This window comes from Calypte anna, chromosome 2, assembly GCF_003957555.1.
Source record: "Calypte anna isolate BGI_N300 chromosome 2, bCalAnn1_v1.p, whole genome shotgun sequence".
NCBI classification, from domain to species: Eukaryota; Metazoa; Chordata; class Aves; order Apodiformes; family Trochilidae; genus Calypte; species Calypte anna.
In genome coordinates, this window is record NC_044245.1 from 50,894,257 (window position 1) to 50,907,965 (window position 13,709).

At 44.8% G+C, this 13,709-nt stretch overlaps 1 protein-coding gene across 1 annotated transcript in view; it reads left to right on the forward strand.

The window, feature by feature from the left end:
- The first annotated feature begins 110 nt into the window (after positions 1–110).
- Positions 111–13,709, forward strand: part of EPDR1 (ependymin related 1) — a 35,831-nt gene continuing 22,232 nt past the window's right edge. The window contains exon 1 of the mRNA XM_030444647.1: positions 111–586. Within this exon, the coding sequence (XP_030300507.1) occupies positions 111–586 (476 nt within the window). The remainder of the gene's footprint in view (positions 587–13,709) is intronic.

Below are 13,709 nucleotides of genomic sequence, written 5' to 3' on the forward strand. Positions count from 1 at the left end.
TTAACATTAAAACAGCTTCACCCAGGTGGTCCCCTTCCTGTTCGTGTATCCCCTCCTTCCCAAAGCCCACACAGAGCACCCAGAAGTACCCCCAGGTTCTGAGGGGGGAGATGAGGGAGCGAGAGTCACAGCCGCCCGTCCTTCCACCGCCTCCTGCCTGTATGCAGCAGAAGCCGCCTCTCCCTGCTGAGGTGATGCGGGTTTGGAGGCGGGACGCCCCCGCCCACCCCCACCCCACCCCCCTCCCGCGGCGCAGGCCTGTCCGCCCGCCCGACTGCCAGCGCGCCGTGCGGTGCGGCCGTGCGCGTAGCGGGGCGCGGAGTATGGCGCGGGCGGCGGCCGGGCTGCGGCTGCGGCCGCCGCGGCCGGGGCTGCTGTTGCTGCTGCTGGGCGGCCTCCTGCTGCGGAGCGGCGGGGCGGCGGGGGCCGGGGCCGATCCGTGCCAGGCGCCGCGGCAGTGGGAAGGGCGCACGGTGACCTACGATCACAGCACGGGCCGTAACACCCGCGCCGCCGTCTCCTACGACGGCCCCAACCAGCGCCTCCGCATCCTGGAGGAGAGGAAGGCCCTTATTCCCTGCAAGAAGTAGGTGTCCGGCGGTGGGACCCCGCGACGGGGCTGGGCCGGGCCGGGCGGGGCGGGGATGGTCGGCGCAGAGCCCGGAGGAGGCTCCCGGAGGGGTTTGTGTGGCAGGATGCGGAGGGAAGGAGAGAGATAGGGAGGGGGCGTCTCTGGAGCCCCGGCGTTGCGGAGCGGCACCTGCCCTGCCTGAGGCCCGGGGAGCAGCAGCGGGGGGTGGCTGCTGGCAAGGATCGGCATTAAAGCACCTGCCACAGACATGATATCTATCCGTGCTCCGTGAAGATTATATATCTATATCTATATCTGTATCTATATCTAATCTATATCCTCTATATCTATATAATCTATATATGTCTATATCTATATCTCTATATCCATCTATATCATCCGTATATCTATATATCTATCATATATATTATACATTATACATACTATATATGTGTTTTATGTTGCATATGTTATGTTATATTGTATACTGTTATATACTATATATTACATATTACATATTGCATATTACATATATAATACAATACATATTGAATGTATATATTACATATTGCATATTGCATATTACATGTATATTACAATACATATTGAATGTATAGCATATATATACCTATATCTGTATAATCTAAATTACCTGTATAGTATCTATGACATCTGTGTCACATATATCACCTATAAATTTATATCACTGTTACATATATGTCATCTGTATCTTCTATGTCTACGTCTATATCTATCATCTTGAGATACTGATCATCATCAGTGTCAGCTTTTTACCTCTGGAGATAATTCCTTTCTCCCAAGTATTTTTTTTTTTTAATGGAGCAGGAACTGAGTCCAGAAATACAGCCCAAAATGTGAGGTGTAACACGTATAACAAAGATTTTACTCAAGTGCAGGAATAATGTAATGGAGAGGGAAGTGTGTGTGTTTTTCTAGCTCAGTATTTTGTTAAAAGTTTGAAGTTTTACAAGTTCTCTGTTTTTTCTCAGTTCCTACAAGTGTTAAGCTGCTGCAGGGTGTCAGGTGGTACCTGTGCTACAGCCTACTCATTCACATTGCACAGGCCATCCAGCCCTGGAGGACCTCCCTGTTCTTAACTTATACAGGATATTTCTGTTAAGTTTGTACCTAACCCAGCAAAATCCCTGTGTCATTGTGCATTTCTTGATTTGCTGACAAGTAAGTGCAGAAAAAAGCTCCATGAAGAAGAACCTCTTTTTTTTTAATCCTCAACCTGCCAAGTTCAGGCCCTGACAGGCTGGGTGGAAGAAATGCTCAGCCCAGAGAGGCCTTCATGAGCAAGACATTGTGGGTACCACGCATCAGTAACTCTCAGACACCATGTCAAGATGTACCTGCCAGTGTGAGGGTAGCCAGTCTGCTTCTCCCACCTAAAAATTGTACAAATAATAGTGTTTCAGTCCTGAGGATACGTAAGCCAAGGTGAAGAACAGCCTAAAAATGCTGTATCATCCAAACTAAATGGTCTCTGCTGTTGAAGATCAATATTCCTTTTTATTCCTGGCTTTCTCTCCTGACAATGATCAGTTTCTTACCAACATCACATACTTATTTTTCTAATCCTTCCAAAGTGCATGCCCTTCCTCAGTCCTTTCTTTGGCAGTCCAAAAACACTCTTAAAAATGTTTATTTTTCTCATTTTAAAGCTAAGCTTTTTTTATTATGATGATTTTCATATAGGTACCATATGAGGAATGGTATAGGCAGCATATAGTTAGCTGCTTCTTGATGATCTGCTGACATACAACATAGAGTCTGGGACTGGCCATTCTCATACTCTCCTTCTTTTAGAAGTCCTGGGTTGCCTCATGTTTGACAAGCATGAAACTGCAACCAAGTCTGATGCAAGCATTTGCTATCTTCTCAGCAGTACTGAGCTCATTTCTTGAAGCCTATGTTTATTTTAGTTGAAAACTTTATTTTAAGATTGAATAATTATTCTGCATTTTCCACTCTGGGGAAGATTGTGACTTTTGCTATGATCTGCTCTTTTTACATTTTTAATAAATATTTGCTCTGGATGAAGCTTCATCTGGGTTGATAGTGGTAGAAATTGGCAGAGCACAGACAGGTGCACTTGAAGCATCTCTCTGGTGGTTTTTCCTCTATTAGTTTATTTTGTTGTCGACAATTTCTGAGCTCAGGGACTCCTGCTGTTTCCAGGTTGACCATGTTTTCTGCCATCCAGAACTGGAGAGTGGTTTTGTTGTGTTGCACAGTTAGTGCCTGCTGAGGGCATGACCCAGCTCCCATTGAAGTCACCAGGAAGATTCCCCTTGATTTCACTGCGAGTTGGATCAGGTCTAGAGTTGTGATGACAACTTCTTTTCACTATGGACACAGTGAGTCATAAACTGAAGTCTTCAGAGGTCAGAGGCGAGGGTATTTATCCTGCCTCTTGAAAGAGAACCTCTCTCCCACTTCACTTGGACGCTGGCAAGAAAAGGGTAATTACACCAAGGCAGTGACTACAAAAGCAACAAGAAAATCAGTTCTGTCCTGGTCTCTAAGGAAATTTCAATGTAAATTCTCACAAAGAGACACATTTTCCTTCAGTCAGATGTAACTTACATGCAGCAATCAGGGCTGGCCGACAACCAGATATTTATACAAAGTGTTTTCTCAAGTTTGCCAGTGTGGACCTTCATCAGAGACAGCCCTATTTAAGTTGGTTGACTGAGGTTAATCAGGGACACAAAGATCTGCCTGTGTGGAATGGCTTGCAAGCTCATAGCCACAGAAAACCCTGAAACTTTCAGTTTTTATTGTAGATAAACATTTCAAATCCATGTAATTTTTTATGTAGCGCTTTCATACCTACATCAACCCAATGCTTTAAGTAAACTGCAGAAAAGTAACCATAAGGTAAAAAGTCCCATCGCTGCTTTGATAGCATCACTTCTTTGCTTGCCAGTCATTGCAAGAGGACCTGGGACACAGTGACTGTGTTCATAAAGGCTGCCTGCTTGCCACTGGCCAGATGCAGCCTTGTCACCTGCCACCTGAGCACACAGCCTCACCCACTGTACAACCACATGGAGCTGGTTTACTAAAACAGTCAGTGATGGCTGTCTTCACCAACTTGCTGGATGTGTGTTTCCCTGGGTCATACTGTTGACTTAGTGGTGATCTTAGGCTCAGCTTTTTAAGGGAGAACCCATTCCGGTTGGATTCATTACTGAATTGGACTTTGTTTTTGTGGCAGCCCCAGCCTTAGCTATACTCTTTGTCTTGCTGTTCACCTTATGCTTTATCCAGTGTGTGTGTCTTGTCCCAGTGCTTCTTTGCCCTTCAAAATCAAAATTTTGGGGGTAGGCAAGTTGAACAGGGCTTTTTTGGTTTTGTAAAGTGCTCAGCTGATACTAGCAGAAGAGAAAAGGAAAAAAAAAGAGGATTTATTGAGTAGATTGTCCTGTTTGGAAGAGGTCATGCCAGTAGGATTATTATATAATGTGGAAGGGCACCATTTGAAGCTGTTTCTTTGAGCTCTTGATGGAGGGCTGTGTCATGTTACCTGTTAAATGCAGCACGGTTTTTTATGCTCTATTGCCTGCTATGGAGTTACTTCCTCTTGTGCCTTCTGTTTATTAATTATTTCTTGATCCTGTTGACCACTATCTCAGGATACTTCACAAACTAGTTAACAGTTATCAGCACGATTTTGCTGTTGAGGCAGAAGTGTTCCATTTTGGGTAATTCTGACCAGTTCAGATTTGAACATGACATCACTGCAAAGCAGCAAGAAATCCTGGCACAGAAAAGGTCTAAAACAAAAATCCTTCTGACTCCATTGTGTCCAGAACTTCACATGTCCTACATCACCTTTCATTTTCTTGGAGAAATAGAGCAAGAAGCACACTACCTGGCTCTGCTGAAGCCACTCAGCAGGCGTTAGTGCTCAGTAATGAAGAAAGAAAAGTATGAAGTAGAGAGCAGAGCAGGTATCACCTGGGTGGTGTGTGAGGGCTGGAATGTTACTTGTCATATGCCGTGTTCATAGAGTTTCACCTTTATCTTCCATGCTGTTTTTCACAAGAGTTATTTTTAAGGGAGGCCCAGTAAGAATTTGTCCTATGAAAAATCAGGTGGGGAGGGGAAAAAAAAAAATCCATGTGGTCAGGAAAGTCAATAGGAAGAAGAAAATTAATTTCTCTCTTCTATGAGTGTGTTTTAATAGTAACCTCCATGGGCCATTGCTGAGTATGCAGCACAAGGGGATGCCTGTGTGGTTGAGACTGCTGGGTTCTTGTCATAACAACCATAAACACTGAGCAGAGAAACAACTTGAAGATATCATATCAGTGTTAATTTAAAAACAGAGCTGCACGTTGGTAATTAGTTTTGATTGTATTTGCAAAAGACACCCAGGGCTATGAAGAGGATTAACTCCTTCACTTGGCGACGAATCCTGATAGTACAATAGAGGAGTGACAAGCTGTGCTTAGAGAAATACATCTGCTACTGTGTCAGGCTGTTTATATGCATGTGTCAATCCCTGTCCTTGACTGAAGAGAAGCAGCATGTGGTGAGGTGCAAATATGACAGCATTCATCTAGAGAAGAGGTGATGGCTTCTCAAAATAAACATGGTGTGGGCACGTGTGTCTGACTTATCTCAACTGCTTCTCAATTGCTTTAAGATGTGTGATGGTAAAGGAAAAAACAGTGGTGTCTGACCTATTAAAATCATATAATCCATCAGTTCTGTGGTCATTATGGTGACTCAACAGGCTAAGTATTGAGCTACACTGAGTGACTGCAAATTTGTTTCCCATACTTGGTTTTGGGAGTGGTTTCTGCAGCTTAACATTTAGGGGAATGAATGATGGTCATGGGCAAAATTTTCAGAATTGGCCACATTACTTGGGAACCCAAGCCCCATTTTTTAAGGTTATGTAGAGCATGCAGACCTTCCAAGACCTTTAATTTACAGTGAAACATAGAACTGAATTTTCAGCAGTTTATCTAAATCTATCACAAATTCTTGGGGTCTAACATGCTTCGTAAGCTTGCTGTATATAAGTAATTTTTTAGAGTAAGAACTGAGGGAAGGTGCTCAAACCTTCTGCATTTACTTTCCTTCCATAGGTGCCAAATTCTTTCAGGTTTCTACTGCTGGTAACCACTGAGTTTGGAAAGGTGGCACTGGAAAGCTGATGCAATGGAAGCAGGCTGGCAGTGAAATGTTAGGGAATATATGTTAGGCAATAGCCTGAAGCACGCAGCAGTTGTTCTAGTGGGAGTTGTGTGCCCTTGGTTTGTGGAGGGCTGGCTGTACATCATTAACTTTTGGTTTTCCATCATAAGCCAATTTATGAGCCAGGTTTACTGAGTCCTTCAGTGATGCTCCCTGGCAAGGTGGCTGGTTCTTTGGAGAAGAGCACTGTACAAAAAGGAATCCATGGTCCAAAAGGGCTGCATGGAGGAGCATCTTGTCTCACCTGGACTGTTTGTTTTGTTTGGCTCTGCCTACGAGGGGGGACAGCCTTTTCTCTTTCCTTGATCTTGTTGTAGATCAGCTAGTCCATACAGTTCAGGGAGGCAGTGAATTGCCTCTCTTGTTACAGATGTGCTTGATGGGAAGAGATGAAATCACTGCTCAGGGGAGAAGGCTCACAGTCTTCAGCCACCGAGCTGCAGCACAAACAAGCAAAAGGGCTTTATCAACATCCCCGTCCTTTTTGCTATATTCTGTTCCAGTAACTTCACTTCCAGATGGAACGCATTAGGTGGGGAGAAACCTTGGTCCTAGCTCCAAGGGCAAACATAATATTGAGCCTGAGCAGAAGAAGATGGAGACTCCCTATTTACAAGGAGTCCCATGGACACGACAAGGGGCAATGGGCACAAGTGGTTCCTGGGGAGATTCTGTTTGAACACAGGAAGAAAATTTTTCACTCTGGGGACAGTCAGACACTGGCATGGTCTCCGAGGGGAAGGGGTGCATTCCCCTACTTTGGAAGTTTTTCAGTCTCAGCTCAAGGGGGTGCTGAGACATCTCATATAACCAATAATATCAGAAGGGTTGGATCAGATGATCCTTGAGGTCCTTCCCAACCTGACAGTCTGTGATTCTATGATCAAAGGAAGCTGGGAACTCTTGTCTCAGCAAGGCTTTTTTTGTGTTCTCTGATTTTGATTACTTTGTTGAACAGCAGCATCTTTGTCAGACTTGTGGAAAAGAAAAAAAAATAAAGAACCCAAAAGGTAAACAAGTATGGATAAAGCAGATCCATTGCTTTGAGATGCTGCATTCTGTTTAATGTAGTGTTCTCAAAACCCCTGTTTAGCTAAGTACTCTGGAGCTGTTTTATATGCTACCAAAACACACCAGCCACCCAAACTGCAAAAAATGAACTGGCTCTTAAGTTTGAAAGAGCAGGATCCTCAAAACCTGTTAAGATAAAGAGAAAATGTAGATAAGCAATGTCCAGTGACCCCAAATTGGTGATTTGCTGGAATGCTGGTTGACGTGCTTAGAAACCACTATCAGTCACTGACTGGGGTCATTACCATCCCATCAGTTATAGATATTCTTGACTGAATGTTCTTTAAAAAATAGGTTCTCCATAAGAAGTTTTGTTTTTCTAAAAAACATTGTTAAAACTAGCCACTGTAACCATATTACTGTTGATATATATATTTGCCTTAATCAATATATATAGCCTGAACCCTTTAAAGTTAGGCGAGTACTTCCTCCCTCTTACCATCTTTTCCTTGTGTATTTGAACTCTGAGTTGAAACAAATTTGCATGGAAACTCATGGCTCATTTTGTACCATTGAATATCATGGTAAAAAATTAAGGCAAAACCAGGGCTGCACCAAAGTTATAATGTGCCTACACTTCTGTAACTCAGCCAAGAGGACCAGTGTTTTCACAAGATAAGTCACTGCCATGTTTCATTTTTATACATGGATTTTTTTTTTTTTCTTTTGGTGGAGGCTTAGAGTGGAGATGAATAGGAGGAGAGATTCAAGTTCATAATTTGTTCTGTGTTCAGAAACAGCATGCAGTCAATCATGATGTGACTGCACAGCTAAACAAAAACGATGAAAGGAGTCTTTATATTCATTATTTTAATTTGGGCTCCATTTAGGTTGGGGCCTGATGCAATTCAGATGGCACAACAGGCAACATCATACCTATTCTCACAGGACCAAATGCCATTTGTGTAAAAAGTATCTCCTCTGAAGGATAAGTGTAATCTTCTAATTTAGGTCTGATCTTGCACTGCTGTGAGCTCAAAAAAAACCTGGCTGTACATTGCTTTCAGGTAAATCTGAGGGATTAAAGCATCCAAATGGCACTGTACCAGTTGATGTGTCAGCCCTGCAGATGCTGCATGTTTAAGTTAAGGATCCAGGTCTCACTGTAAAAAAGCCAGTAATTTAAAACAGTTTTGGGTATTCTAGAGAGTATTTATTTCTGCCTCTAGAAATTCATTCATTTGTGCAATCAGTTTATGCACCACTGTAACTCTCTATAATCTTTCCTGTCTGTAGGCTCTTGATGTCTTCCCACCCCAGTCTGGATCACTGCAATTACAGCTCATGGCATGGCAGGGTGGTTTAGGGCACAGTGTCTTCCCAGTGATGTGTGGCCACCAGTTTCCTCTTGTGGCTGTAGCTGTACCCAAGCTGAGCAGTGACTGTGTGCTGGGGTTCCCTGCATTGCAGGGTGAGGGAATTTGCTTTGGTATTGTCCCATCAGCTGGGGACCAGCTGTGGCTTCTTCCCAGGAGGAGGATTTAGGAGGTATTAATGCATCTTGGAATTCATAGAGAGCTGTAAGAGCAGGGGAAACACTGAATTTTTCAGTCCCACTGTTTATCTTCCATATGGAGCTGAACCTTTTTTTTTCTTGAAAAAAAAGACGGGGTTTGAATATGACAGCTCCATATGTTACAGCTGGGAGGATACTCAAGAGTTTGAGTTAAAAAGCAAATTGATTTTTCCTTTTCTGCTTGCTTTTGGAACTCCGGCTTGCAAACTCAGTGAAGTCAACAAGGATTTTGCCCATGGCACAAGGTTATCACCCCAGGACTTTATGTTAGATGCACATTTGTGACACTAGTGGGAGGTATATATATGAAAGACGTTTCTCCATTTCCAGTTCAAACTTGAACTTAATTCCTGAGGTTGGTCCACACTGCCAAAACTGAAACCATCGTTTAGCCTTGAGCCTTATTGATGACAGCAATGATATAACTGTGGTGCACAGCTTTCAGTACTGTGTCATCTGAGTGGAACTGGAAGATGTAGTGATAAAACCTGTGCCTCTGAATCTGGTCCACACCCTGCCACTTCCAAGGATAAGTTCTGGTAGGCGATTGCCAGTTAGAGGAGAGAAAGCTCTCAGGAAAGGAGGCAGGATGTTTTAATTATAAGAACAGAAGGCTTTTTTTTTTTTTAACCTTCTTTGCGTGAATCTCGCCACCTCTGTGAAGGAGAACAAAAAGTCCTTCTACAGATACATCAGTGGCAAAAGGAGGGGCAAGGAAAACATCCATTCTTTACTGGACATGGGCGGGAATATAGTTGTCACAGATGAAGAAAAGGCTGAGGTATTTAACACCTTCTTTGCCTCAGTTTTCAACAGTAAGATAGGTTATCCTGAGGACAGCTGGCTTCTGGAGCTTATAGAAGGTGACAAGAATCTAAACAGCCCCCCTGTAATCCTGAAGGACACACTCAGTGACCTATTGAGCTGCTTGGATCCCCACAACTCTACGGAACTGGATGGGATCCACCCAAGGGTGATGAGGGAGCTGGCAGAAGAGCTCACCAAGCCTCTATCATCTACCAACAGTCCTGGCTCACTGGGGACATCCCAGATGATTGGAAGTTGGCGAATGTCACGCCAATCCACAAAAAGGGCCGGAAGGAGAACCCGGAAAACTACAGGCCCGTCAGCCTGACCTCAGTGCCTGGCAGGGTCATGGAACAGATCATCCTCAGTGCAATCACACAGCACCTGCAGGATGGGCAAGGGATTAGACCCAGCCAGCACGGGTTTAGGAAGGGCAGGTCCTGTCTGACCAACCTGATCTCCTTTTATGATCAGGTGACCCAACTGGTGAATGAGGGGAAGGCTGTGGATGTGGTCTACCTGGACTTCAGCAAGGCCTTTGACACCATCTCCCACAGCATTCTCCTGAAAAAGCTGTCAGCCCACAGCTTGGACAGGAGCACCCTGTGCTGGGTTAGGAACTGGCTGGAGGGCCGGGCCCAGAGAGTGGTGCTGAACAGGGCTGCATCCAGTTGGCGGTCGGTCACTAGTGCTGTCCCCCAGGGATCAGTGTTGGGCCCAGTTCTGTTCAGTATCTTTATTGATGATTTAGATGAGGGGATTGAGTCCATCATCAGCAAATTTGCAGATGACACTAAGCTGGGGGGGAGTGTGGATCAGCTGGAAGGCAGGAGGGCTCTGCAGAGGGACCTGGACAGATTGGAGAGTTGGGCTGATTCCAACGGGATGAGGTTCAACAAGGCCAAGTGCCGGGTCCTGCACTTTGGCCACTACAACCCCATGGGGAGCTCCAGGCTGGGGACAGAGTGGCTGGAGAGCAGCCAGACAGAGAGAGACCTTGGAGTTTCGATTGACAGAAAGCTGAACATGAGCCAGCAGTGTGCCCAGGTAGCCAAGAAGGCCAATGGCATCCTGGCCTGTATCAGGAACAGCGTGGCCAGCAGGTCCAGGGAAGGTATCCTGCCCCTGTACTCAGCCCTGGTGAGGCCACACCTGGAGTACTGCGTCCAGTTCTGGGCCCCTCAGTTCAGGAAGGAGATTGAGGTCCTGGAGCGGGTCCAAAGGAGGGCAACCAGGCTGGTGAAGGGACTCGAGCACAGACCCTATGAGGAGAGGCTGAGGGAGCTGGGGCTGTTCAGCCTGGAGAAGAGGAGGCTCAGGGGAGACCTCATCGCTCTCTACAACTCCCTGAAAGGAGGGTGTCGCCAGGTGGGGGTTGGTCTCTTTTCCCAGGCAACTCTCAGCAAGACAAGAGGACACGGTCTCAGGTTGTGCCAGGGGAGGTTTAGGTTGGGTATTAGAAAGAATTTCTTTACCGAAAGGGTGATCAAGCATTGGAATGGGCTGCCCAGGGAAGTAGTGGATTCTGCATCCCTGGAGATATTTAAAAAGAGACTGGATGTGGCACTCAGTGCCATGGTCTGGCAACCGCAACGGTGGTTCAGGGGTTGGACTCGATGACCTATGAGGTCCCTTCCAACCCAGCCAATTCTATGATTCTATGATTCTATTATTTCATTTTGCAGTCCTTTTGCTTTCTATGGAGCTGAACTTTTGTGATATTGCTGTTCATTGGTTAAGCACCCCTATTGATTTGTTCATGTAACAAGAGAATTTATGTACAAGTTTACTATTTTGTAATGCAGAAGATGCACTTGTGCTTTTTTCCTGTCAGAGGTCATCCTGATCTGAAAATTTTCTTCTCTGGCTATAGAACTGATTTGTTTTGCATATCAACCGGTTTGTCCATTTATTAACTGCGTGGGACAGGTTTTCAACCGGATAACATTTCCATAGGCAAGTGAAGTCAGGGAAATGGTACAAATTTATGCCTTTATCTCTGTGCTAGTTCACTAGCTGGTGCAGATATGAAAGGCTGGGTTCAAATATGCATCTGTTCTCTCCATTTTGCTATGAGCTGGTGGCTAAACATGATATGAGTACTTATTTCAGTCCAGGAAAGGACACTGGTATGGCAAATATTAGTGACTTATTAAAAAAAAAACAAAAATACAATTCTTTGTCACATAAGATGGGAGCCAGGCAGAAAGGGACCTGGGAGTCTGTATTGACAGGAAGCTGAACATGAGCCAGCAGTGTGCCCAGGTGGCCAAGAAGGCCAATGGCATCCTGGCCTGTATCAGGAACAGTGTGGCCAGCAGGTCCAGGGAAGGGATTCTGCCGCTGTACTCAGCCCTGGCGAGGCCACACCTCGAGTACTGTGTCCAGTTCTGGGCCCCTCAGTTTAGGAAGGATATCAAGGTCCTGGAGCAGGTCCAAAGGAGGGCAACCAGGCTGGTGAAGGGACTCGAGCACAGACCCTATGAGGAGAGGCTGAGGGAGCTGGGGGTGTTCAGCCTGGAGAAGAGGAGGCTCAGGGGAGACCTCATCACTCTCTACAACTCCCTGAAAGGAGGGTGTAGCCAGGGGGGGGTTGGGCTCTTTTCCCAGGCAACTCTCAGCAAGACAAGAGGACACGGTCTTAAGTTGTGCCAGGGGAAGTTTAGGTTGGATATTAGAAAGAATTTCTTTACCGAAAGGGTGATCAAGCATTGGAATGGGCTGCCCAGGGAAGTAGTGGATTCTGCATCCCTGGAGATATTTAAAAAGAGACTGGATGTGGCACTCAGTGCCATGGTCTGGCAACCGCAACGGTGGTTCAGGGGTTGGACTCGATGACCTATGAGGTCCCTTCCAACCCAGCCAATTCTATGATTCTATGAATGTGAAATTTAAAGTAGCTTTGGGAAATAAGAATGTTTGCCCCAGTGGCCAAGTGTGATGAAGTAGTAGGAAGAGGAATCAGAGGCATGTAAATAAATATGTAACATTAGAAACTGATGTAGTCTTAGAAATGGACCATTGACAATGCAGGGGTGAGCACAGTAGAATATATGGCAGGGTTGTCTTCTCAAGCCAGGATTTAAGCATCCAGTCTGTGCAAGGGCTGGAGGAAAGAGTCTTTTCCAATGCCTGTCACACTAGAGCTGCTTTCTGGAGAAATGGACTTATGCCATCTGGCCAGTGACTTTTGGGCTGTGCATCTCTGTGGCTCCTGCAGCCATCCAGCTCCTGACCTTCATGTTGGCCAGCTTCATCCCTGTTTTCAGATGACCTTCGGGTTGGACTTCCCTGTAGATTTGCAAGGAGCTGCATACTCAGCAACTTGCCAAGTTCTCTCTCAAAGTATTTTTATCTGTTGCTCTTCTTAACTCACAGGGGAAATTATTTTCTTCTGCAAAGTGTTTTTAAGACATGGTATAGTGTCTGGTGTGCTGGGGAGGAGGTGATGTCTGGGTGGAACAGGGCCACCTTGTGCAATATTTTGGCTCTTCTAGAATAAGGAGCATTATGCCCAGCATGGCATTACATAACCTGAGAGTAGCACTGGCCAGTGAAACAACTTCTCATCTCTGCCAAGCAGACCTGTTTCTTCCAGCTTTTTTTGCTTACTGCTTCATTTTTATGGTCCTGAGAGAGATGTATGTATGTTGACAAGAAATCTTAGATCCCACAGGGAAACTGTGTCCTCCTGAGGCTCTAGAGAGTGGCTTTTTGCTTGTATCATAGTCACTCTCTGATACCTGAGAGCCAAAGGTCAGGGACAGTATTTTCTGCCAAGAGTTTGTTCTCATGTGTGAAAGCACAGAAGGCTCAATATGTTTTCTTTTCAAGACAGTCCTTGTTTTCAGTAGTGTATTAATTTCTGGCGTTGATACCATGTCTACTTTCATATCCAGGAGTAAATTAGGGATTTCCAATAGCAGCCTAACTGTCCTTGTCCAAAACCTAGTTTATGACAGGTGAGTAAGAAAAAGAGAATCACTTGTTTTCATCTGCACTTGTACTTTTCCTACCCCCACCCCCATCTTTTATAAATATAGATCCTTGACAAAGATTTATTTCACAATTAGTTTAATCATTCTTTTGAAGAGTATCTGCACACGTTTGGCTTTATGTCCTACTTGATTATTAAAAAATACTTCCCTTTGCCACAAAAACTGAATAAGGTAAGAGTAACTTCTGCAGTTTTTGCCTTTGCTCTGAGAATTTTGTTAGCAACATTTCTGCAGTTAGTAGGGCTGTTCCCATAACCTAGCAATGACTATATTTTTGCTTCTTCTGGTTTTCTTTTCAGATTTTCATGTTTTTCAGAATTTCTAGCATCAGAACATGAATTTGGCATGCACTTTCTTATTAATAGTGCTCACACTAGTGCACATTTTTTCATTCTTTGGATACTAAGATTTCATGTGTCTCTGAAGTTACTTAGCTATTAATTCCATGAAACCCTATTTTATCCCTTGTATTCCTTGTGGAACTTACCCTTTCATTCTGGCATCATCC